Source organism: Ichthyophthirius multifiliis (genome assembly GCF_000220395.1).
Source record: "Ichthyophthirius multifiliis unplaced genomic scaffold scaff_1120509251115, whole genome shotgun sequence".
In the NCBI taxonomy this organism is placed as follows: Eukaryota; Ciliophora; class Oligohymenophorea; order Hymenostomatida; genus Ichthyophthirius; species Ichthyophthirius multifiliis.
This window is the reverse complement of record NW_004086190.1, coordinates 22,612-47,871: the sequence shown is the minus strand read 5'-3', so window position 1 is coordinate 47,871 and position 25,260 is coordinate 22,612. Positions and strand designations below refer to the sequence as shown.

The window sequence follows — 25,260 nt, the reverse complement described above, 5'->3', positions numbered from 1 at the left end:
CAAATAATTGGATATTATATATATAAAAAAATATATTTATTCATATTTATTCATATATATAAATAAAAATAAATATATATATATATATATATATATATATATATATATATATATTATATGTATTAATATGTATTTATATATATATAAAAAAAACATTTATATTTATATTTTATATATATATAGTAAATATGAATTAATTTCCTTGTAATCTTAAAATAAAAATTATATTTTTTTATTTTTCTATAATTTCTCAAGTAATATTTAACTAATAACCTCCTCCCTCTTAATTAAATCTAGTAGTTGAAGTTTTTCGTCATGGCGCCCGTTATCCTATATTTGATAATTTCGATTCAAAAATTTAATAACACGATGAATTATCTTCCTAAGGTATGCGATAGCATTATTAACTAGGATAAGCATTAAGGAAGAAATATATAGAAGATTTATAATTTTTACCAGATCGTTTTGATGGTAATTTAATGTATATTTTTTCCACTGATGTAAATAGGACTTTAATTTCTGTAAATTCATAATTATCTGGATTATATCCTTTAAATTATGGAACAAAAATACCTTAAAATTTGAATGATTTGTCTATTTTGGATCCTCCATTTTTCCCTAAATAGGTTTAAATTTAAGAAGAATTTTCATTATCTTAAGGTTAGTAAGTCTTTCCTATACACACAATAGATAATTTTAAAAACAAGTAATTAAGAGGATTCGATAAAGGATGTCCTAATACTAAATATTGGATTAATGCAAATAGAAACGATAGCGATTGGTTGAAAGTAACTGAGTTATACAAAAGTACATTAGAATAATTATCTAATGATAAATAATTTAATATACCTAAAGAATTTGCTAATAATATTGAATATGCTGCTTAGGTTATGGACACTATTATTGCGGATGTATTTAATGGAAGAAATACTACAGCTTATAACCCTTAGTTTTATTAAGATTTGGAGTTATTAATGAATACAGTTAGCCATTTGTTGCTCTTTAAAACTAAATAATAAAGAAGTGTTACTGTAACTCCTTTTTTTTAAGAATTAATTGCTTATTTCGAGAATAATATTAATAAAATTTCCGGGAAAAAATGGTATATGCTAAGTGCACATGATTCTACATTATAAATGGTCTAATAAGGGCTTAATTTTACTAATTGGGAATGTCTGATTTTATATAAGGAAAAAGGAGTAAAATAAAATAACTGTGATACTGATTTTCCAAAATTTGCTTCAAATATTATTTTTGAATTAAGACATGATACCAATACACATAAATATTTTGTAATGATCATGTATAATGGAATTTATTAGAATATTTGTGGAGAATAGAATACTGTTTGTGATTATGAGAAGTTTAAAAGTATTTTAGAAAATTAAATTGTTAGTGATTTTGATGAATAGTGTGGGATTATCACTGGGAGTAAATATGTGGCTAAATGGGCGATTGCTGTTCCTATTTTACTTATTTTATTGTTTTTGGGAACTGTGGGTTATTTATACTTTTTGGTTAGGAAAACTAAAATTAATAATTAAAATTAAGTATTGTTATAATAATAAGAAAATTATAACTGAAATTTTATTTAATTTTAATAATTAGTTTTTTTTTTTTTTTTTTTAACAAAACAATAAAATTATTGATTATAATATTTTTTTTTTGTTTAATATATATATTATATATATAAATTAAAATGTATAAAAGTATTAATATATAAACAAAAAAATGATTTAATAGAAATAATATTAAGATAAATTATTACCATTATTTTTATATAATAAAATTAATAAACTCTAATATTATTTTATATTAAAAAAATATTTAAATATACGAAGATTATAATATATATATTATTTAATTATAATCTTATTTATTTATTTTTTTTATCATCTTTTATTTTAATTAAAATATAAGAAATAATATTAACTTTTTTTCATAGCTTTTTTATATATTTTACAAACAACCAACATTATGTTTTGACAAATATATATTTTAATTTATTCTTAGTATATTTATTAACAAATATCTTTTATAATTTTAAATAGTTGCATTAGATTAACAATTATAGTAATCTAAAATGAGAATTTTCTTAAAAAAATAAATAAAATCCATTATCACATATAAATTTATAAATATAAAATAAAAATAAAAAAAAAATTAAATCAAATATATATGTGAAATTTTTAAAAATAAAATTTATTTAAAAAAATTCTTATTCTTTATAGATAAATGTTTTTTATAATTTAGTCTTAATTTATTATTACTATCTTTTTTTATTTATATTTTTTAATATTATTTAATTATTTACATCTATTCTTTATAATTATATTTTTTTTTTTTTCTTAATTTTTATATATTATATGATAAATATATTAATCCTACTAATTTTTTCTTTTTTCTTTACATTTATTTTTACAATGTATTATTAATTTAAGTCATATATCATATATAGATTTACTTATTTATAATTTTTTATACATTATATTTTAGTATAATTAAAAAATATTTTTTTAAATTTTAGTATTCTTTTTTAATAAAGTAATTTTATTATTTAATCAAACCTTTTCATTTATGAACTTTATTTTTACAAAAAATTAGTTATTTATTAAAATCATGTATTTTTTTTATCATTTGGAAAAGTAAAAAATCTGCTTTAAATAAACATTTCATTTTTTTATAAAGATTACATATATTACATAAAATGGTTTTACATTTTTTATTTTTCTTTTATAAATGAGTAATCGTTAAAATATTCCTTTTTTATTAAATTTTCGATTATGTCTTACTTTTGTTTTCCACACATATAACCTTATTTAACTTTTTTTGTTAAAAAATTCTCTTTGTCCATATTTTTAATTTTCGTATATAAAGAAAATTTTCATTTTTCTATTCTATTGGCATATATATTTCTTAATTTTTATTAATATAATTATATATTATAATTATATATAGATAATTAATATTTTTATTTAATTTTAAATCGAATAGCTATTTAATAAAAATATTAAAAATCAATATTTTTTTTTTTAATAAAATAAGTAATAAAGAAACCTGTAATATATTTTAAATATAAATTAATAATTTAGACACTTTATTATATAATAATTTACTTATACATAAAAGTATAATAACCTTAATATATTTTTTTTATCTTAAAAAACTAACTTATATTTAAAATAATATTTCCAAAACAACTAAGCATATATCCTCATTCCTATAAACAAAATCGTAATAACGCTCAATCTTATTCAATGAAGTAAATGTCCTAAAGTAATCATAGTTACTAACATATATAATATAATGAGTAAATATATTTAGTATAATTATCTTAATATATTAAGTTTTTTTTATTTAGTCATTTATCTTTTTTCTATTTAAAATTTTATTTAATATAAAGCTAAGTCATATATAGATTACACAAAATATCACAGGTAGTGAATATTTTAAAAATAAGTTTTTATAAATCGACATTTTTTCGAAATATTTTAAACACAAAAATTAAAGGTAAGTAATGCGTTTTTAAGTTAAAAAAAAAAATCTGTATGATGACGAAAAGATAATTAAGCTCTTAAGGAATTTATAAAAATTTTATAAAAAAAGTCTAAAATTAAAGGTTTATTAAAAATTTACTATTTTTATATATTTTAAAGTGATTAATTTTTAATTCTTCATTACTTCGTCCATCCATATCTCACTCCGCTTAAAAATATTAAATTTATATAAAATTTCAATCATAAATTAATACAATGTAAGAATATTATTTATTAATGGTTTATAAGGAATAAATACACAAAATATATAAAAAAATAAAAATGTTTAATAAATTACTATACTATTCAAATGTTATAAAATTGTGTTATATTGCCAAATTGTATGATGAAAATTATATAATTTTTATGTATACTAAGTTTTAAATTGTATATTATTGAAAAATTATAAGATATAAGTTAAAGAATAAACGTTAATTTAAATTTTATATAAATATTATATCATATTAAAATAATTATTAAAGGGTTAAATTATCATTTATTCAATTTTATTTGAATGTTATATTATAAATTTTATGAAGTTTAATTATTTGTTTAATTCCTTAATTTATAAGTTTTTAAGTTAGATTAAAAATAACAGTTATTAGATTAATAAAAGGTTTTTTTTTCAAAACGATATAATATTAAATTAAATATGGTTATTATTATATATAAAGTAAACTATCATTTTAAAAAAATGAATTATAATTATTTAGCAATTTTTAAAAAAAAGATAAAATATAATAATAAATTATATATAATAATTTTATTATATAATTAAATAAATTTCTTAATTTTTAATAATAATATAATAATATTTTATATTATTTTAGTTTATTATTAAAATAAAAGAAGATTAAATAATTTTTAATAATAATTATATAGGAAAATTTTTATTATATTTATATATTAAAATATTTATAAATTTATATATATATATATATTTATATATTTATATTTATATATATATTTTTTAATATATCTATTTTTAATTTATTATTATTATAATAATAGTTTAATCTTATTTTTTATATTTTTTTGTAAAATTACATAAATATTATATTAATTTAATTTTATTATAAACAACATAAATAAAATATAATATACAATTTTTAAATTTTATCTATAAAAAAATGAAAAAATTTTGTATTATAAATTAAAATATAATGTATATTATATTAAAATATTTTTATGTAATTTTTTTTTTATATTTATTCCAATATTTTATTTTTTTTTAAAAAATTCTTTTATTATTATTATATATATTTATTTTTTAAAATTATTTTAAAATTTATAGACGTATTATTTTTTTTTTAAAATAAACTACTTTTACTAAATTAAGATTAAATTACGAAATATTAAATATAATTAAAAAAATTAATTTATTATTTATTTTTATAAATAATTTATAAAATAGTAAACTTAAATTCATAATATGTATTTGATGTATCGTAATACTATTTCATAATTTATTTAAATATACATAATATTTAAATATATTATCAATTATTTAATAAGAAAATTATTAATATACATATATTGAATATTGTTATTTTTTTGTTTTTCCTTTAATTTATTTTTAATAACTTAATCAATAAAAAAGGCTAAAAAAAAATAACTGTCTTTTTTTCTTTTTAGATAGAGTTTTATTTAAAAATGAATGTTATATTTAAAAAATTATAAGTAATTATATATAGTTCTGATATATTTATTTTTAATAATTAATAATTTATTGATTTATTCATTTTTATATTAAATAATTTTATTAAATTTTTTGATACTCATATTTATTTTTAGATTTTTTTATTATAATTTTTTTTTATAAAATATAATAAATAATAATTAAATTTTTTGTTCTCTTTTTTTTTTATTTATTCTTTTATTTTTTTAAATGTATCAATAAAAAAAAAATATATTACGTCCTATTTTTTTAATTGATTATTTTTTATAAAAATACAAAAAAAAATAAAAAAAAACTCAGAATAAATATTATATTTATTCTTCTTTTAATTTATACTTTTAAATAATTTATACTTTTAATAATATTCTATATTAAAATAATTTTTAGAACTTTATATAAATAAGTTAGATAAAATAGAATTTTTTCAATAAAATATAATATTAATAACCCAAATAAATAATATATTTTGTAAACTTTCAAAATAAAAATATTATTATTTAAAATATTGAATATTTTTATTGTAATTTATTTATTTTTTATTTAAAAAAATAAAATTGTAATTACAATTGTTTTTTTTTCTTTTTAATAAAATAAAAAATTTAATTTATATTAATATTATTATGATTATATATTTTTTTCCCATTGTATATATAATTAGATTTAATTTCTCTTTCTCTAAATATAATTAATATATTACTAAAAATACTAAATAAAAAAAAAATATTGTCATAAACCCTATTAAAGAATATAGCAAGCAAAAAATGAATTACTATAAAAACCAAATATAAAATGAAGTATTATTTATTCTAGATAGTTTAAAGAAAGACAGATATTTCTTAAATAAGCATTTTCAAAACTCAATAATAAATTATTTCTTAGAAGATTGTGCCGGCAAGTTATTAAAAAAAGTGCTTAATATAAGGACTCTAATATAAATCCAGAATTATATTTTCGAAAAGTACACTGATTATAAAGGTCCTAAATATATGAGATTGCTAAACAGTTATATCAGGGAAATTAAAGCATTCAATTTATAAGAATAACTAAAAAAAAAATTAATTTCTCAATTCATTGCAGAAAATACTTACTAAGATGTTGGTTCTAAAGAATGGTAAACTAACGTTTGGAAAAAAGCTTTCTCTTTGTTTGTTTACCATTATATTGATCATAATGAACTTACATGCATTTTCTCTATTTGGAATAGTTTGTTCCCTGAATAACCTATAATTAGAAAAAGAAAAGAAAATCACCAACATATTCCTAATAAGCAATAATCAAAAAATTCTTTTTCTGAATTTTCTGAATAATCTTGTGAAACTTAAGAATGTTATCAATCTTTGAAATCTTAGTAAGAAAATGAATAAAAGACTGTTTAGTAGATTTTCATGTTTAATGATTGTCCTAAGGAAATTATTAATAATCATATTTTTGATGACGTAGAACATATATAATAATAAGAAGAAAAAATGCAGTAAAATTATTAATAATCTCTTTATTAATAAATGATTTACTTATAAAAATAATATTCTTAATAATAATAATTGTAGCAGTAGGAACATTAGTAATTATAATAATAATAATAATAATAATAATAATAATAATAATAATAATAATAATAATAATAATAATAAGATAAGAAATTATATTCAAATAATAAGACTTTTAGTGTGAATTTGAACTTTAAGATGGATTCCTTTTAGATTAAGGGTTTAATGAAAATTCTTGTCCTCTGTTTTTATATTAATTTTGAAAATGACGGGTTAAAAAAAATTTTTTTTTTTTTTTTTTTAAGAGAAAAAATAGTTTTTTTTTTTTTATTTCCTTCACTTATAAAAAAATAAAATTATAATGAAACAAAAACTAATGGATAAATATGAATCTTTTATCTCTTACTAATATTAAAGATTCTTATTTTGAAATCAGATATTATTATTTATTAATTATGGAAAATAATATAAATATGAAACAAAAATTACTAACTATTTGCTCAATTTATATTATTTTTCAATAATTATTTATATATCCATATTTTCGGGAAATTTTTTTAATAATAAATTATTTATTTATTTATTTATATTTTTTACTATTTTTTAAAAGTTATTAATATACTTTTAAATGATTTTTTTTTATTTTTATATTTAAATATATATATATATTATAACTTATAATTTTTTTTTCATATTTAAATCAGATTTCTTAAAATTTAAAATAAATTTTTAGTTATATTTAAAAAAAATAATAATAAAAAAAAAATGTTTATATTAATAAAAAATACATAAAAACATCATTTACTCTTACCTGTTTATTATTATTACTATTATCCATTTCCCATATCTCTTAAAACGACAACCTCATTTGTTGCTCTATTGAACTCCCATCCCCCAAATATCAAAATATGAGGTCCGATAGAACTAGCAGTATGTCCATATCTATTAAGTGGCGGAATACCTTCAAATCTTCCTTTTTCCCAGCACATAGTTTCTGTATTAAGCACCAAGAAATAATCAATATCAGCTTACGGAATGAAATTTTACTCTCCTCTAGCTCCTGAATTATACGACCAACCTCCAAAAAAGATAATATCAGGTCCTGAAATATTCGAGGCATGTCCATATCTTGGAGTTGGCGGTGTTCCGCTAACTCTAAGTCTCGACCAGATAAAATTATCGGTGTCTAGTATCCTTAAGTCATTCAAAAAGCAGGAGCGTAATTAAGTACCTTATTTAAACCCACATTTTTTTTATTTTTCATCATCAAAACAAAAGCCTCCTTATATAATTAAATTATTCCCAACTTAAATTGCAGTATGGCCCTGTCTTGGGGATGGCGCAGGACCAGAAGAAGACGGCTAAGTCCAGGCCATAACTTCCAAGTCTAATAAATATAAATCATTGAAAAATTCATTGCCATTCCATCCTCCGAAAATAAGCATTTTTGAACCTCCGACTAAATTTGCAGAATGAGCGAATCTAGCAGAAGGTGAACCACTACCTTCGGGACCTTAATACCAGGTCGCTGTTACGGGATCTAGAGCATGGAGGTCACGAAAAACTTTACCTTTTTAACCTTTCCCTCCAAATATTATAATTCGAGAACCGGCGAGGATTGCTGAATGATTATAACGAGAAGCTGGAGGTGTACCGGATATTTTAGGCTTCTATATTATTATTTTTATACACATTATATGTATATTTATTTATTTTTACATTCCATCTATTAGAATTTACATCTAATATATATGTATCGTTTAAATATACATAACCTTTTGCTTTTCCTGCATAATAATGTCCCTATATTTAAATATATATATATATTATTTTTAAAAAAAAAATATTACTCCAAAAATAACTATTGTTGCGCCTGAAAGGGTTGCACTATGTCCACCTCTTGGACACGGAGGAACTCCTTCAATTAAAGGGGTTGCCCATTACCATTTTCTAGGTTCATATTCTTAGTCATAAAAATATTTATCTGATTGGCTTTATTTTTCACTTTATGTATTATTTAATTTTAATTAATCTTCTTCTAGACGTTAATAATTATTGTTTTCGGAATAGTTTTGAATATCTTGATTTTGGTTGTTTTGGATACTATTATTATTGTATTATTAGTCGTTTTAATCATATATTTCATCTTCTTCTTAATCGTATTCTTATTGTTGGTCATTATTATAATTTTTTTCTCCTTCACCTTCTTCTTGATATTCGTATTGGTCGTCGCCATCTTCTTCTCCTTCTTCTTCTCCTTCTCCTTCTCCTTCTACTTCTTCATATTGGTCTTCGTTTTCGTAATATTCGTTTTGGTCTTAACTGTTTTATTCCATTTTTTTTATTTTATTAGTTAATATTATTATTTTTTAAATAAAAAATATAAATAAGGAATTAATATTTAAAAATTATTTAATTTTTTATCTCAGTTATTTTTATTTAATTATTATTTGATTTATATAATATAGTTTTTTTTTTTTTTAAATAAAATATAATAAAATATTAACAATATAAATAAATAATCAAGTTTGCTTGTTTAAAAATTATTATTTTTAGTTTTATAATTCTAGTACATAATATTAAATAAAAATATATTGATGATTTCTTATATAAAATAACTTAACAAACTTATTAAATAATATTTATATTGTTTATATAAAAAAAAAGATAGTATATTTTAAAGAATTAATATTTTAATATATTTTATTGAAAAAAATAATAATTATGTTTTTTTTTTTTTTTTTAAAGTAAAAAGATAATTTAAATTAAAATGGTAAAAAATTAATATTCAAAAAAATTAATTTTTTTTTTTTTAAAAATTAGTAAATAAATAAATTAAAATATTTAATAATTTGTTAAAACCTTAATAAAATATTTATTAATATGGACGTAAAATAATTATTAAAAATCTATTTCAATTTTTTTATGTGTAAATTTTAAAAAAAAAAATTAATAAATATAATATTAAAAAAAAAAAAAATGGAAGCAACATTATTAGTAGAAATACAAGAAGAATTAAAAAGTCAAAATAAAATAAATAGTTTTAGTTGTTTTTTAATAGGATATATATTTGCTTCTAAAGTTGAAAAATCATTTAATTAATTCAAAGATATACTATCAAATATTAAAAATTTAAATTAGTAAAAAAAACAAGAAAATATAAATTATTCATAATATATAATTATAATTGAAGAAATTTCGAAAGCTTAAACATAAAAAAATGTAAAAACTAATAAAAAAAAAAAAATATAATTTTAAAAAATAAGTTTGAATATAAATTAATAATATAAAAAATTAAAAATATATATATATATATATATTTATATAATTATATTTTTATATATTTATTTTTTATGTTTTATTTTAATAAAGATTTAGTGTATTATTTAAGAACAAAAACTTAAATTTTCATAATTAAGAGTATAAATTTAAAATGTAATTATAATATATATTTTTATTTATTTAGTTATAAAATTAAATACTGAAATAATCAGATATATTTAATTCTTATGTAAAAACTATCGATTAATAAATAATATTTAATAACATTTAATAGAAATATTTTTAATAAAATGATATAATTAATGAAATTATTGAAGAAGATGAAGCTTCTAATATATCTATTAAAATTTAAGAATAATAATAACTTAATATTTAAACTAATAAAGATATTTAAGATACTATTTCTTTTTTAAAATAAAGAAGTAATGATGAATAATCATGCAAAAAATAATAAATTTAGAAATTTATATCATATTTAGATATTAATAATTGTAAAAATAGTTCAAATTAAATTTTTAAAACTAATATATTATCTTAACAAGAATTCCAAAGTAATTTAGTTTATAAATAAATATACTGAATTATTTACTTTGTACAAAATATTAGAATTCTATATTATTATAAAATATTTTTTTTATATATAATTAAAAAATATGATAATTAGTATATATATATATATAATTAAAATTTTATATAAATTAAAATAATTAAATAAAAAAAAATTATAAATATAAAATATATAATTTTTATATATTATATATAAAAAAGAAAAAAAATTATATATTTATTGAATATATATTATTTATTATTATTTATATATTTATATATTTTTTTTTCGTTTTTATTTTAAATTTATTTATTCATATTAAATTTAATTTATTTTTATAATAAAAATATATATACATACATATTTTAAATAAGAATTTTTTTTTTTAATCATCTAGTAATTAGTTTTATATTTCACTTTTATGATTAATTTTGAAGATTAATTAGCATAAATTCGTTAAAAAAATCGCGAATAAAAATATAAAGAATCTTAATTAAACTATAGTTATATAGATGAAAATGTATTTAAAATAATAAATAAAGATACCGGAGAAACATTTGATATTAGAAAATTTTACTAAAATGATATATAATATTAATAATTTGATATTAATTCTTAAAATAATTTTTTAACTTAATTATAACCATGGACAGATTGGTGGTAAAAAAAACGAGAAATAAATAATAAATTTATATAATTTGCAAAATAAAATGATTATATTAATTGTATTAAATAATTAGATAAAAAACTTGCAGATTTAAAAGCTGATATAAATTCTAAAAACAAGGAAACAGGATAGACTGCTTTGCATTATGCTTGCTTAAATAATAATTTATAATTAGGTATATATTAATATAATAAATATATATATATATATATATATATATATATATATATATATATATATATATATATATATATATATATATATATAAACTAAATAAAATATATATATCTTATCTTCTTTATTTAATATTAATAGTTAAATAACTATTATTATATGAATGTAATATAGATTGTTTAGATTTAAGAAATAAAAGTCCTTTAATGTACTCTTGTATATAATGTAATTTAGAGATTATTTAAGTATTATTAAATGCTGGAGCTGATATTAATTTATAAGATTAAGAGAAAAATACACCTTTTCATTATTCATGTATATAGGGTGATATATAAATAATTATGTTTTTATTATAAAAATAAAGCTTAAAATTGAATATTTAAAATCAATAAAATCTTTTTGCAATCGATTTAATTTAAAAAAAGAATTAAAACAGGAAGTTTTAAATATAATTAAACACAGGGAATATACAGATGAATAAAAAATAAACATAGTAAATACTTCTGAATAAAAATTAAATGAAATGTTTACACTTCCATCAACTAAACCATAATATATGAACTCTATATAATAAAAAAATGCCTTTAATTCAGATAAGATAGGCCCTAATAGCTTCCTTGTACATGGCTTAATTGGAAAAGGGTCCTTCGGAGAAGTCTATTTAGTCGAAAAAAGCGATTAAGGGAAACTTTATGCTATGAAAGTGTTACATAAATCTAAAATAAATAAATAAAATTTAGGTTAATATGCTATGTCAGAACGAAATATACTTAGTTATATAAAACATCCTTTTATAGTACATTTATATTTTGCCTTTTAAACTTAAGATAAGCTTTTTTTGATTCTCTAGTATTGTCCAGGAGGTGATTTGGGCGAGCTATTAAAAAAAGAGAAAAAATTTTGCGAAGAAAAAACTAAATTTTATCTTTCAGAAATTATTTTGGCATTAGAATTTTTACATTAAAAAGATATAATATTTAGAGACTTAAAACCAGATAATATAGTACTCGATTACGAAGGACATGTTATGATTACAGATTTTGGATTGTCCAAAGAAGGAATTATTGATTAGTGTATAGGCGCTAAGTCTTTTTGTGGAAGTTATGCTTATTTAGCGCCAGAAATGCTTAAATAAACTGGACATGGAAAAGCTGTAGATTGGTATTTGCTAGGAGTTCTAATGTATGAGCTTTTAATAGGAGAACCACCTTTTTATACTTCAAATAAGTTATATCTTATATATAATTTTTTAATTTTTATGTTTATGAATTTTAATTAATAGAGATATATTATTAAAAAATATAGAAGGTGGAAAATTAAATATACCAGAGTATTTATCATTAGAAGCTAAATCTATTCTGAAATCAGTATATTATTATTAATGTCTTTTTTATTTATATTAAATAATTTATATTTATAGCTTTTGTAAAAAAATCCTATAAAAAGATTAGGTTCAGGTAAAAGGGATGCTGAAGAAATTAAAATACATCCATTTTTTAAAAACATAAATTGGAAAGACGTTTATGATAGGTTATAATTATAAATATAATATTATATATAAATATATATATATATATATGTATATATATTATATATTCTATATATATATTAATACATATATTTTAAAATTTTGTATATAAATATTTATAATATTATTTATATTTTAATTTATTTATAAATTTATTTTTTATTTTTTATTTTTAATGAATATTTTTTTTTTTTTATTTATATTTATTTATTAAAATATAGGAAACTAATAATGAATACTCCACATAGATATATTAGATTAAAAACATAGTTTGATTATAATGTTTTTGAACCACTAAGCTTTGTTGATAAAAATAAATAATATGTTGATGGATGGACCTTTGTTAATTAAGCAAGTATTATTTAAAAATAAATATGAGTATTATATTTAATTTATATTATTTATTTATGAATAATTTAATTATAATATTTTTCTTATAAAAAAATAAATATATTTTATTTTTTTCATTTTATAAATTTTTTATTATATATTTTTATATTATTATATTTTTTTCTAAATATTTTTATTTTTATTTCTATAAATTTACTTTATAATTTGTTAAAAAATATAAAAAAAGGATAAGTAGTTTTATGTATTTCCTGATGTCTCAGCATATTTATTATACTTCATTTTTTCTATGATATCAGTTAGACATACCTGTAATAAAGTTTTTACATTTGGTTTTATTTTTATCCTTTGTAATTAATTATTTCTGATATTAATTTTTACTTACTATTTCTTTTGGCATATATATTATAGTTAATTTTTAATTCTTCCTCAACTTGATGCATTAATTTATTTAATGTATACTATATTTTTATATTTTTGATTTACATTTTTATCTATCTAATATTTATCCCCCCCCACTCCATTATTTTCTTTGCTAATTTTAATTCGGTTTAGTTTAAACCTTTTCATTTCACATATTCTATAAATTTTTACTTAATTTATTGATAATTATATCATTTATATTATAGATACAATTCTTTTCTGACTGATAGTTCTACTTCTACCTGTTCCCTTATTGTAAATTCTATATATTTTGTTATATAAATATATATAAATGATTTTTTTTATTTTATTGTTCTGTATTATGTTTTTTATCTTTAAATATATGTTACATACATACATTATAATTAATTATAAAATACATGAATTTGTGTCTTTTACAAAATATTTTCGAATATGTTTTATAAATTATATAAATATATATATTATAATTTCAAAACATGAATGAATTTTTTTCATTTATAGATTTCAAATAAAAAAATTATTAATAATATAATGTATATATAAAAATAAACAAAACTATTCTTAAATTAACTTTTTAGTATTAAATTTTTATAATTTTTAGGTTAAATTCGTTATAAAATTTTAAAAATGCAATGATTAAAGAACTATTCTGAAATTTTTATTGTAAAAAACTTGAAAAGTATTTTTTAAGATAATTTTATTTTTAGTAAATAATATAATAAAATAATAAAACAAAAAATGTAAAAATTTAAAATAAAAATATATAAAACATATAAATAAAGATAATTAAACTATAAATTATAAAAAGGATAAAAAAAAAAAAGAGTTTAAATTGAATTTTATTAAAAAAACAAAAAAACAGTTTTAAAATAGTTAGAATCAAAAATATTAAAAAAATATTAAGAAATATTAATTAAAAATTATATTTTATAAGAAATTAATTTATAAAATAAAATATAAATGATCAATAAAATCAAAATAGAAACAATATAAAACATTTTTTTTATTATTTTATTTAAGAAAATATAAATTAATCAAAATAATAATATAAAAAAAAATATAAAATCAATATATTAAAAAAAAAAATAATATAATTATAAACCATAATAAAATAAAAAAAATTAGTTAATATTAAATAAATTAAATTAAAAGAATTTAATATATAAAATATATTCACAATAGTAATATTTTTATATAATTATATAAGTAATATATTTAAATATATATATATATTTTTTAAAAAATAAAAAAACTTAGATTATATAAATATTTTTCAAAAAAACATATATTAATATAATTTAAAAATAATATATTTAAATTAAATAATTTAATAAAAGAAGATAAAAAAATAATATTAAAATATATAAAATATATAAATATATATATATATATATATAAATATATATATATATATTTATTTCTATTTATTAATACTTATTATAAATTAAAAACTTTTACTATTAAATTAAAGTTTTTAATTTATTTCTCTAATTTGAATTTATAGATGTAATTATATATTTATTTATTTTTAATTAAAAACAAAAAATAATAGAAACAAATAATTAAAAAAAAAAAAAAAATCAAAAACAAAAAGATATATTTATATAAAAAAATGAATGATAAATTTAATTTTTAAAGCTAAATTGAGCATTTGCATTTAAAATATGTAGGAACAGGTACATAAGAAACTACTAAATGGGAATGGGGAACAAATATATAAAGGGATTCGTTAGCATCACATATTGGGCATCATTCTAGACTTTAATATTTTGCAATAGCAGAAAATGAATCTACTATGAGATTAAAAAATAGGTTTTTAAATAAAATGATTCAACCTTGTGGACCGCCTCCTCCTGCCCGTAAAAAAGGCGAATTATGAATAATATTAAATAAATTTATATCATTTAATTTTATTTTTAAATAAAATTTTTATTAGATTATTTTTAAAATACTGTATTTTTACTATTTTTAATATATATATTTTTTTTAATAAAAAATAAATAAATTATGTTTTTGTTGTTGTTTTTTTTTTTTAATTAAATTTTTTATATCTTAAAAAAAAATGTAATTTCGTTTGTGTATATATTAAAATTTTTATATGGAAATAAAAGAAAAAAAAATATAATTAAAAATTTATATTTTAAATACACTATTAAAAGAATATTAAATTTTTATAAAAATATATATTTATATGCCTTTATTTTTATTTAAATTGTAATTATTCTTTAATAAAAAAACAAAACAAAAACAAAAACAAGCAAAATCATTTCTAAGTAATTAATCTTTTTAAATTATTTTGTAGTAAAGAAGTTTAAGGAATAATTTCTTTTAATTTAAATAATGCCTTATATAAATAAAATTAAAATAAATAAAAATAAATATATTTACTCCTTCTTCAAAAATACTTTATTTTTTTTAATACTAACAACTCCAGTTTCAGAATCGATTTTAGCTTAAATAGAAGAATTTCTAATAAAATTAACAATCCACATTTCAGCATCTTCAATACTACAATTTAAAAATGAGCTAACCATCCTTTTTTTTATATATATATATATATATATATATATATATATATATATATATATATTATTATTTTTTTAAAAAAAAAAATATTAATATTACTTAATTTCTACTATATCAAATATTCTACAATATGTTTTAAAAAATAAATGTTAAGCAGCAATAACAATTTAGTTTTTATGGAAAGATAAAAAATAATCATTATTAATTGTTTATTCTAATGTTTTTAAAACTTCTTCAGCTTATTTGAATTAAAAATCTACTAAGAGTAATCTTGTGAATTTTACTAAATCATCTTTATAATCAAATATTTCTTTTTGAACTTAAGATAAGAAATAACTTAAATTATTTTCAGCATTTCTAGATAATAATAAAGCACAAATTATATATCTTATCATATTAGAACTTACCATTTATATGGATGCTAAGAAATTTTAACTATTAGATAATTAATAAAATGCTTCGAAATCCTTTTATAAATATAATATATATATATATATATATATATATATATATATATATATACATCTTCATTTGATTTTGGTTAAAAATATGCATATAAAGCATGATATAGTAAATAAACTCTATTATAAATTTAGAAATGATAATTACTATCATACATAAACTTTTATTTTTATTTTAATTTTTATGTAGTTTTATTATTTGATATAAATAATAAATTACATTATCTTCGATTTTAACTCGTATATTTTAAATTGTATCTTTAGATTCGTCGAATTTTCCCAAAATTAATTCAGCACTTAATTTTCCCCAATAAATATTTAATTAGGCTATATTATCATCATTAACTAAATTTTATAAGCAATTTATTATTCTTAAGGAGGATTCGTATTATCCTGCTTCATACATAATATGGGCATATTAAGTTAATTTTTGAATGTTTTCATATTTCTATTTTTTTTATATGAATATATATATATAAATTTATTTTATTAATTAATATATATTACTGTTTCTCCACATAATTTTTAAATTGATGCTCTTGAAAATTTATCTTTTTCCAATTCGGTATATTTAGATTCTAATTTTTCTAAAAATTATTAACATTTTTCATTTAACGAAGCTTATTCAGCAGTTAATTTTTTTAATTATTCAACCTCTATATATAAAATTAATAAATATTAGTATATATATATATATATATATAAAATAAATATTTTATTTTATTTTATATATATTTATTAATTATATTCAATATTGTTTTTTATTACATTTAGTTAGATTAGTGAATTTTTTTTCTTATAGTTTTTATGATTCTTCCAATAATTAATCATACATTCTTGTTTTTAACAAAGCTGCTATTTTTTCTTTTATAAGAAATTGTTCATCGAACTATTTTTTTCTTCGTAATACTTACAAATATTTAAAACTAAATGAGAATCCAAAAAATTTATTTACTCAAAAAATAAATCTGACATTTTTTTGATATTTAATATTTTTTTTATATATTTATCTTTTATTTTTATTTATTTAGATTTTTATTGTTTTATATTTTTATATTTATTTATTTTGGTGTTGAAAATTTAAAAATAAAATATAGATTTATTTATATATATAAACAAAAATATATATAAATATATAAATATATATATAAATAAATATATAATTATATATATATATATATAATCATATTTATATACATATATATACATATAATTATTATTTTTTTTATAGTTTATTTAAATTTTTTACTTTTTTTATGACTTTCTGAATTTTTTTTATTGTATTAATGATAAATAAATATTTTTTAAAATTAGAATAAAAATAGATATTTAATCATTTTTTTAAGAAAAATATATAAAAATAATAACAAAATTTGAATTATACTATATCTTACTCATTTATTATAAAAATTAATAAAAAGCTATAATATATATTTAATTTAAAGATATTTATATATTTTATATAAATTTAATAAAATATATTTCTTAAATTTAAAAAACTAATTATAATTTATTTTTTTAAAATTAACTATTAAAATATTTGATACTATTAATTTTTAAAAGCATGAATAATAATATATATAATTTTAAAAAATAAGTATTAATTAACTTAATTTATATAAAACCTTTTATATTTTTTTTATAAAAAAGAATATTAGATTTTTAAAAAATATAATCTATAGAATAAAAACAAACTATATAATAATAAAAAAATATATATATTTTTATCTGTAATTTAAGTTATATAACTAATTCAGTATCTATTTTTTCTTTTAATCGCCAGTTTACTTAATTATAATAAATTTTATTTATTTATATTGTCATAAATTAGCCTTCACTAGTATTTATTAATTTTATTAAATTCTACATTGTTTAATATTCTTTAAGTTTATTTTAAGAAATAGACCTTATAATATTTTCGTATTAAATATGGTGGATTTTAATTAATTAAAGACCTTCTTTAGAAGGAAAAGCTTTAGGAAAATCTTTCATTTAAATACATTATCAGACTCGAAAAATAATACAGCATTTATAAATTTAAAATATATATATATATATATATATATATATATATATATATATATATATATATATTATCTATTTAACAAAAATAAAATTTTAAATAAATTATTTTATTTTTTAATAAAAACACTAATTTCTAGACTCAGTTAAATGAAATCGAATTACAGTTTAATTTATTTAATAAAATAAATTTTTATAAACTTCTATCAAATTACATATTTTATTTATTTACTTTAAGATAATATTTTTTTGTTTTTAATTGTTAAAATGAAATAAACTCGTTATTTTATAAACTTAGGCTTTATTTTATAAATTTATTATTTTTTATTTTTTCTCTCGTTTTTTATTTAAACAAAATTCAATCTTATTCAGTTTGAAATTTGCTTTATAAAGTTTTTTTTTTTTTAATCATTATTATTATTTTTATATTTAATAAAAAATACTTCTTTTATACTAATGTTTACTTTTTACTTTTTAAATTTTTATCTTTTCCCTCTATTTAAATTTACAAATTGATATTGGGATATGTACTTGTTGTATATTCATAAACTACTTTTGTAATTAATCCTATATATATTATGAGTAAGTAATAAATAATTATTTATTACTTTAAAGTATTTTAATTACAGGAGATAATATTAATTTTTACTTTTTAGTTATTATGTTTATATATTTTTATTTAAATAAAACATTAGTATATTTCCTAAATAATAAAAATATTAATAAAATGGTTCTGCTACAAATAACGCTAAATTAATATTCATATTATTTCTAATTTTTTATATGTTAAAAAATAAAATTATAAATATTTTAAATAAATAATTAAATAAGATGATAAAGTATTTTTGTCTGAAGTTTTTTTTTTTTTAAAAAAAAAAAATTAACATAAACTATATATTGAAAGAAAATATATATATATATGAAAAATGATAAATTATTATTTAAAATTGAATAATTTAAATAAATACTTATTTTTAACTACAGACATAAAAAAATAAATAAATAAAGCTTCTTTTAAAAAAATATTATCTATTAATAAATCCCCTTTATTTTAATTATTTTTTTACATTTTATAAAAAAAATGCTCTAATAAAAAAAAGATTTAAACGAAATATTAAAAATCAACCAAAAAGATCTCCCATATCGTAATCTTCTTCTTCTTCTTTTTTAGGTTCTTCCTTTTTAGGTTCTAAAAATAAAATAAAATATATTAAATTTTAAATATAAAAAAAATAAAAAAAATACCGGGTTTCTTATCTTCTTTTTTAGCTTCGTTTGGTGCTTAAACAGCAGAAGTGGAAACTGGGGTACTAGCTGCTCCTTAACCACCTGTAGCAATGGCTTATTCAATAATGGTATTATTAAGATTGCTTGCATATAATTTAGCATAGAATTTTTCGAAGTCTTTAACGCCGGCAGCATTGACTAAATCTAATATTTTTTATCCGTTTATATTTAATCCTTCATCGTGGAGGATAAGTGCAGCATATGTGGCAGCTAAATGAGATTTAGTTGTTTTGTCTAAATTTTTTAAAGGAACTGATGACATTTTTTGTTTATTTGAAATTTTGATTTTCTTAAATTTTTGTTTTTTTTTTTATCAAAAAAAATAAAAAAATATAAATATTTTTGTATATATTTAATATTAATATTTTAATTTTTGAAAATTTTTTTTAGCTTTCTTTTTTTTTATTCTTTTTTTTTAATTTATAATTAAATACATAACTATATAAAATTTAAGTTATTAATAAATTAAATATTTTATTAGATTTATAAAGTCTAACTTAATTTATTATAAAAAAAATAAAATTTATTTTATAAATTAATATTTAACTTAAATATATAATTTTTATAAAAATAAGTGATATTAATTATTATATAGTTTAAAATAGATAAGTTAAATTATAACTAATAAAATATTAAAGTAATGCACTTAAAATATGATTTAAAAATTTAATATATATAAGTTCAAAATTTTATATTTGAATAAAGTTTTATAAATATAAGAAAGTAATTATTATTGAATTAATAACAAATTATTTAATATATATATTCAAAATAAATTAAATATGTAATAATTTAAAAAAAAATATAATTATATTTTAGATTTAAAATAAAATATGAAATATAAATATATATATATATATATATATATATATATATATATTTTATCTATATAAATATTTAAATACTATATATATTTATCTGTATTTAAATTATTTTTTATACATTTTATATATAGCATATTATCTTTTTATTTTTTTACTTAATAAATTTTTTTTTATTTTTTTATATTATTTTTATAATTTATTTGTAATATTTTTTTTTTTTCTATATTTTTTTTTTTTTTTAAATTATTTTATTTAATATTTTTAAAGTCTTGTAATTAATGCTATTATATTTTTATTTTTCTTTTCATTTTACTTTATAATATTTTTTTTTTTAATATTTTTTCATATGATTGTTTTTTTATTTTTAATCTCTTAATATAAATAATAAATATTAAATTTTAATAGTTTTTTTTATTTTTATAAATAAAGTGTACTTTATCATTTATTTATTTTATTCAAAAAAAATAATATAAAAATATATATATTTTACAAGTTTTTTAATAAATATAACTTATGCAGTTTTTTATGTATATCAATATTTATACAATAATATATTTTTTCATTAAAAAAGAAAATCATTTTTTTGTGCAATATTTGATAACAAATTAATATATTTTTTAATTATTAAATTAATTTTATTTTATATTTTTATATAATATTAATTACTTTTATAATTTTAAATATAATGAATTTCATAAATTTGTAATTCTTTATTTTTTATTAATTATTTATATTAATAATTTAAAATAAGTTTATATATATAGTTTTTTTATATTTTTTTAATAAATAATGAATAAAAATTATAATTATAGATTGACAATCATATAAACTAAAATTAAAGTTATATATATTAATATAATTTTTAAAAATTAACGATTTATTTATTCAAAGTTTATAATAGCTAGGTAAATATGCTTTTTTAAATCTTATACTTTAAATCATATTTAAATGTAATTTTATTTAAAGTTAGAAAAATTAAGAAAATTTGAAGTTTTTAATGATTTATATCTTTTTACTATTTTTACAAGATTTTTTTTTATTATAATACTTTTTTATCTATTATAATAGATTTTTTTAATATATCTTTTATTAAGTATTTTTTAAAAGATTTTTATATAATTTTTCTAATTTTTATTATTTTAATTTTATATATTAAATTTGTTATTTTGGCATGTATAAATAGATAATGTATATAAATTTTATATATTAGAAATTATTAATAAAGAATTATAAAAATATATAAAAAAAAAAATAAAGTTTTTAATTATTAATAATAAAAGATAAGGGATATCTTAGATTTTTTATTAATTATAAGTATTTTTAATTTTAAATTGTTTATATATTTTTTTTAATAATTTTATCTTTTTAATTTAATTAAAATTAACTTTTTTATTTATGTAAATCAGAAAGCAAATATTTTATATGCAAATAAAAATGAAAATATATTATATAAAAATATACATATGTATTTATATTTAAAATAAAATTCTTAAATAATAGGTATTTTAACAAAAAGAAGAAACAAAAAATATTTAAAATCTATGATAAAAAGTTAAAAAATGTATATAAAATCATAAGATTAATAAAAAATCAATAAAAACTAATAAAGAAAATATTTTATTTTTATTTTTCATAAAATAAATAAATCATTTATTTATTTTATTATTTTTTTATAAACTTTTTTACTTTTTTTTATAAGTAACTTTATCATTTTATTTAACTTATTCATTATTATAACTATTTCTACATCCACTACTATCTAAACTAGAAGAAATAAATAAAGAAACACCTAATATGCCTATATTAAGTAAAGCCTAATGAGTTACTTCACAAAATCCATTAGTATTCGCAAAAGGATTTTGGATAAATACAATAGTCAATAATATCAATAAAGAAAGAAGGTATTTAGCATAAGAAACTCCTAATAAGACAAATAAACAGGATACTATTTAGATAGCAGAAATTCCTTAGACTAATTAAATTGAATTTTCTAAGACAAATGAGGGTTATATGTAAGGCAATATATGTAGTTTTACATTTTCATGCACTACTTGGGGTGCTTATTTAATTAAATTTTATAAAACAGAATTGTTTTGAAACCATACTGTGAAATTTTAGTATCTTTGATTCAATAAAAAGGCGGTTTGAGAGGGATTATATAATTTTTATACTCCGACACAAAAAAATATTATGACGAATAAAATTCTAGAAATAAATCTTAATAAATAACACATTATTTGGGTTTATTTATTTTTTAAAAGATATTATTTTATGAATAAATTTTTATATAAATTTAGATTTATATATATATGTATATGTGAATACATATAAAAGTTGTATATATTCGTGTTTTTAATAGATTATAAGTTAATTGTTTTTTTTAAAAAAACATTTATTTTATTTAAAATTATATAAATAAATATAAAGGATATATATAGAAACAATATTATTAAATCTTTTGTTTTTTTTGTTGATACAATTAAATATTTTTATAAAGTATTCAATATAAATTTTTTTAAAAGTTATGTAATTATATAATATATTAATTAAAGATAATTTTAATAAATTTAATTAGATTATTTTTAAAATGAAAATAATAATAAATAATTAAATTAAATTTATATTAAAAAAAATAAATTTAATAAGAAGGAATTAATTTATATAAAAAATTATAAACTTTTTTATTTAATAATAATAATTAAACTAGTTGTATTTAAAAAAATAATAAAATATTAATATAAATTGACATAATTATTATTGTTTTTTTATAAAATAAAAAGTAAAAACTATGAATTATAAAATTAAAATAAAATCAAATAATAAAATATAAAAAAAGAAAATTATGAAATTATATAAAAATAAATTATATTTTTTTCAAGTTCAATGAATAAAATTATAATTATCTTAAAATTTGCAATAAAAAAATATAGAAGCAATTAGCAATTATAATTAATTTTTAAAATTAAAAAGGGAAAAAAATAAAAATAAATATTAAAAATTATATTTATATATTAAAATAAAAATATTAATATTAATTTTAACAAATTTAAATTTACTTTTATTTTTAATAAATAATATATTTAATATATTATTATAATTACATAAATCTATATTTATTTATTTTCTTTAAATTGAAAAGACAATTTAAGTTTATATTAATATTTTAAATTAAATTATTATAATATTAATAATATATACATATTTTATATTTTTATATATTATTATAAAAAAAATAATACTAAAAAAAATAAAAAATATATATAAATTATTAATTTAATTTTTAAAATTAAATAAAAAATTTATATTTTATTATAATTATATTAATAAAAAAATATTTATATCTTTAAAATAAAATAAATTTAAAAATATAATACATATTTATAAAAATTTAATAAAATAAAAAATATAATAAATTATGAAAAAATTATATAATATAAAAAAAGTTATTATAAAAATATATTAAATTATTATAACAAAATTTAAAAAGATATATATATTTACAAAACATATAATTATAATATTTAATAAAAATATATAAATTTATTTTTATATTATATATATATTATTTAATAATATATATATTTATATATTACTATAATTTTTTTATTTATTTTTTTATTAAATTTATCTATTAGTTTTAAAAAGTTTATCAAATATATTTATATTGTATTAAATTTTATTAATAAAATTAATTTTATTATTTTTTTTCAAAATTTTTTATAAATTCTGTTTTTTATTTCTTCTTTTAATTCCTATTTTTAGTGAATTTCTTATTCAACTCTATCAATTAAAGCTAGCTATAGTTTATGTTTTTAAAAAAATATATATTTTAAAATAAATACATCATTAATTGTTATATTTTTATAATAGAAAGTTTTCTTTTTTTCAAATTGATATTTATTAGCAAACAAAATAAGCTAATCATTAACTCTTTTTATAGCTACATATATATTTTTATTTATAGAATAGACATATTTTATTTTAATTTATTTTTTAAATTTTTCTCTTTATTATAATAAACTTAAAATTTATTAAACAATATTGGAAAGTTATATATTTTTCAAATAATTTAATTCTAGTGTACATGTATTTTAAATATCTTAAATATTATTATTTTTTTCCGCAATTTCTTATAAGAAATACCTTCTTTATTCCCACTATATATTTTTACTTTCCCATTCAGAATATATTTGTGAGAATAATAAATTTAATTCTTGTATTTTTTCTTCTGAAACAAATTTTAATTTGGTCAAGTAATTATTTTGAATGAAATCTTATAAAAACCTTACTTCTTCTTCCAATTCTTTTTATTAAAGAAGCGCTTCATATATATTTCTTAAAATATTTTTTAGTTTTTATTATCCTTCATGTTCTTCTATAAATTATATTATTTTTTAAGATAATACTTATTATACACATATTCTTTTAGTAGTTTATGAAATTATTTTAGATTCATTTCTACTATTGTTGTTATTATTTTTTTATATA

At 14.8% G+C, this 25,260-nt stretch overlaps 7 protein-coding genes across 7 annotated transcripts, besides 69 other annotated features; 3 read left to right on the top strand and 4 right to left on the bottom strand. All coding sequences in view use genetic code 6, as the record gives it.

Moving 5' to 3' along the window:
• Window positions 1–52: 52 nt before the first annotated feature.
• Window positions 53–146: a microsatellite.
• A 117-nt stretch (window positions 147–263) lies between these two features.
• Window positions 264–1,523, bottom strand: IMG5_143360 (hypothetical protein; the record flags this gene model as incomplete). Its single annotated transcript, XM_004031252.1, has 1 exon — window positions 264–1,523. A coding segment is annotated over one exon (1,209 nt), but the record flags the coding sequence as incomplete, so codon positions are not given.
• Window positions 1,524–2,930: 1,407 nt separating this feature from the next.
• Window positions 2,931–2,970: a microsatellite.
• A 407-nt stretch (window positions 2,971–3,377) lies between these two features.
• On the top strand, window positions 3,378–4,234 carry IMG5_143350 (hypothetical protein; the record flags this gene model as incomplete). Its single annotated transcript, XM_004031251.1, has 2 exons — window positions 3,378–3,966; window positions 4,019–4,234. A coding segment is annotated over one exon (504 nt), but the record flags the coding sequence as incomplete, so codon positions are not given.
• Window positions 4,235–4,425: 191 nt separating this feature from the next.
• Window positions 4,426–4,501: a microsatellite.
• Window positions 4,426–4,505: a microsatellite.
• Window positions 4,432–4,526: a microsatellite.
• A 707-nt stretch (window positions 4,527–5,233) lies between these two features.
• Window positions 5,234–5,296: a microsatellite.
• Window positions 5,297–5,540: 244 nt separating this feature from the next.
• Window positions 5,541–5,577: a microsatellite.
• Window positions 5,578–5,700: 123 nt separating this feature from the next.
• Window positions 5,701–5,760: a microsatellite.
• A 158-nt stretch (window positions 5,761–5,918) lies between these two features.
• IMG5_143340 (hypothetical protein) lies at window positions 5,919–6,569 on the bottom strand. Its single transcript, XM_004031250.1, has one exon. The coding sequence runs from the start codon at window positions 6,468–6,470 to the stop codon at window positions 6,072–6,074; it is 399 nt and encodes a 132-aa protein (XP_004031298.1). The 5' UTR covers window positions 6,471–6,569; the 3' UTR covers window positions 5,919–6,071.
• Window positions 6,570–6,776: 207 nt separating this feature from the next.
• Window positions 6,777–6,845: a microsatellite.
• A 548-nt stretch (window positions 6,846–7,393) lies between these two features.
• On the bottom strand, window positions 7,394–9,037 carry IMG5_143330 (kelch motif family protein, putative; the record flags this gene model as incomplete). Its single annotated transcript, XM_004031249.1, has 3 exons — window positions 7,394–8,371; window positions 8,421–8,504; window positions 8,552–9,037. 3 exons carry the CDS (start codon window positions 9,035–9,037, stop codon window positions 7,499–7,501), a joined length of 1,443 nt encoding a protein of 480 aa, XP_004031297.1. The 3' UTR covers window positions 7,394–7,498.
• Window positions 8,937–8,981: a microsatellite.
• Window positions 8,941–8,981: a microsatellite.
• Window positions 9,038–10,001: 964 nt separating the features above from the next.
• Window positions 10,002–10,049: a microsatellite.
• Window positions 10,007–10,056: a microsatellite.
• Window positions 10,007–10,066: a microsatellite.
• Window positions 10,067–10,674: 608 nt separating this feature from the next.
• Window positions 10,675–10,726: a microsatellite.
• Window positions 10,727–11,373: 647 nt separating this feature from the next.
• Window positions 11,374–11,464: a microsatellite.
• A 463-nt stretch (window positions 11,465–11,927) lies between these two features.
• On the top strand, window positions 11,928–13,174 carry IMG5_143320 (protein kinase domain protein; the record flags this gene model as incomplete). Its single annotated transcript, XM_004031248.1, has 3 exons — window positions 11,928–12,598; window positions 12,654–12,738; window positions 13,121–13,174. The coding sequence occupies 3 exons, from the start codon at window positions 11,928–11,930 to the stop codon at window positions 13,172–13,174; spliced, it is 810 nt and encodes a 269-aa protein (XP_004031296.1).
• Window positions 12,910–12,992: a microsatellite.
• Window positions 12,916–12,978: a microsatellite.
• Window positions 13,012–13,048: a microsatellite.
• Window positions 13,013–13,101: a microsatellite.
• Window positions 13,022–13,110: a microsatellite.
• Window positions 13,026–13,069: a microsatellite.
• Window positions 13,060–13,111: a microsatellite.
• Window positions 13,175–13,221: 47 nt separating the features above from the next.
• On the top strand, window positions 13,222–15,531 carry IMG5_143310 (hypothetical protein; the record flags this gene model as incomplete). The annotated part of the gene is made up of 4 exons (XM_004031247.1): window positions 13,222–13,277; window positions 13,877–13,925; window positions 15,124–15,158; window positions 15,291–15,531. 4 exons carry the CDS (start codon window positions 13,222–13,224, stop codon window positions 15,529–15,531), a joined length of 381 nt encoding a protein of 126 aa, XP_004031295.1.
• Window positions 13,349–13,410: a microsatellite.
• Window positions 13,351–13,429: a microsatellite.
• Window positions 13,359–13,411: a microsatellite.
• Window positions 13,369–13,424: a microsatellite.
• Window positions 14,404–14,451: a microsatellite.
• Window positions 14,536–14,575: a microsatellite.
• Window positions 14,685–14,773: a microsatellite.
• Window positions 14,692–14,753: a microsatellite.
• Window positions 14,833–14,884: a microsatellite.
• Window positions 14,940–14,983: a microsatellite.
• Window positions 14,999–15,066: a microsatellite.
• Window positions 15,012–15,066: a microsatellite.
• A 59-nt stretch (window positions 15,532–15,590) lies between the features above and the next one.
• Window positions 15,591–15,637: a microsatellite.
• A 278-nt stretch (window positions 15,638–15,915) lies between these two features.
• Window positions 15,916–20,210, bottom strand: IMG5_143300 (hypothetical protein; the record flags this gene model as incomplete). The annotated part of the gene is made up of 9 exons (XM_004031246.1): window positions 15,916–15,977; window positions 16,075–16,187; window positions 16,278–16,613; window positions 16,702–16,759; window positions 16,788–16,800; window positions 16,860–17,087; window positions 17,147–17,295; window positions 19,788–19,850; window positions 19,907–20,210. The coding sequence occupies 9 exons, from the start codon at window positions 20,208–20,210 to the stop codon at window positions 15,916–15,918; spliced, it is 1,326 nt and encodes a 441-aa protein (XP_004031294.1).
• Window positions 16,002–16,031: a microsatellite.
• Window positions 16,196–16,242: a microsatellite.
• Window positions 16,650–16,700: a microsatellite.
• Window positions 17,613–17,665: a microsatellite.
• Window positions 17,630–17,707: a microsatellite.
• Window positions 17,654–17,707: a microsatellite.
• Window positions 17,721–17,851: a microsatellite.
• Window positions 17,722–17,822: a microsatellite.
• Window positions 17,745–17,801: a microsatellite.
• Window positions 17,747–17,813: a microsatellite.
• Window positions 17,759–17,851: a microsatellite.
• Window positions 17,761–17,843: a microsatellite.
• Window positions 17,761–17,851: a microsatellite.
• Window positions 17,761–17,856: a microsatellite.
• Window positions 18,316–18,358: a microsatellite.
• Window positions 18,682–18,733: a microsatellite.
• Window positions 19,819–19,852: a microsatellite.
• Window positions 20,211–20,340: 130 nt separating the features above from the next.
• Window positions 20,341–20,366: a microsatellite.
• A 420-nt stretch (window positions 20,367–20,786) lies between these two features.
• Window positions 20,787–20,862: a microsatellite.
• A 76-nt stretch (window positions 20,863–20,938) lies between these two features.
• Window positions 20,939–21,022: a microsatellite.
• Window positions 20,941–21,026: a microsatellite.
• Window positions 21,027–21,381: 355 nt separating this feature from the next.
• Window positions 21,382–21,444: a microsatellite.
• A 357-nt stretch (window positions 21,445–21,801) lies between these two features.
• Window positions 21,802–21,839: a microsatellite.
• A 1,724-nt stretch (window positions 21,840–23,563) lies between these two features.
• Window positions 23,564–23,640: a microsatellite.
• Window positions 23,641–23,747: 107 nt separating this feature from the next.
• Window positions 23,748–23,807: a microsatellite.
• A 310-nt stretch (window positions 23,808–24,117) lies between these two features.
• Window positions 24,118–24,187: a microsatellite.
• Window positions 24,125–24,212: a microsatellite.
• Window positions 24,125–24,213: a microsatellite.
• Window positions 24,152–24,213: a microsatellite.
• Window positions 24,155–24,225: a microsatellite.
• Window positions 24,226–24,305: 80 nt separating this feature from the next.
• Window positions 24,306–24,383: a microsatellite.
• Window positions 24,314–24,383: a microsatellite.
• Window positions 24,324–24,373: a microsatellite.
• Window positions 24,384–25,260: the final 877 nt, after the last annotated feature.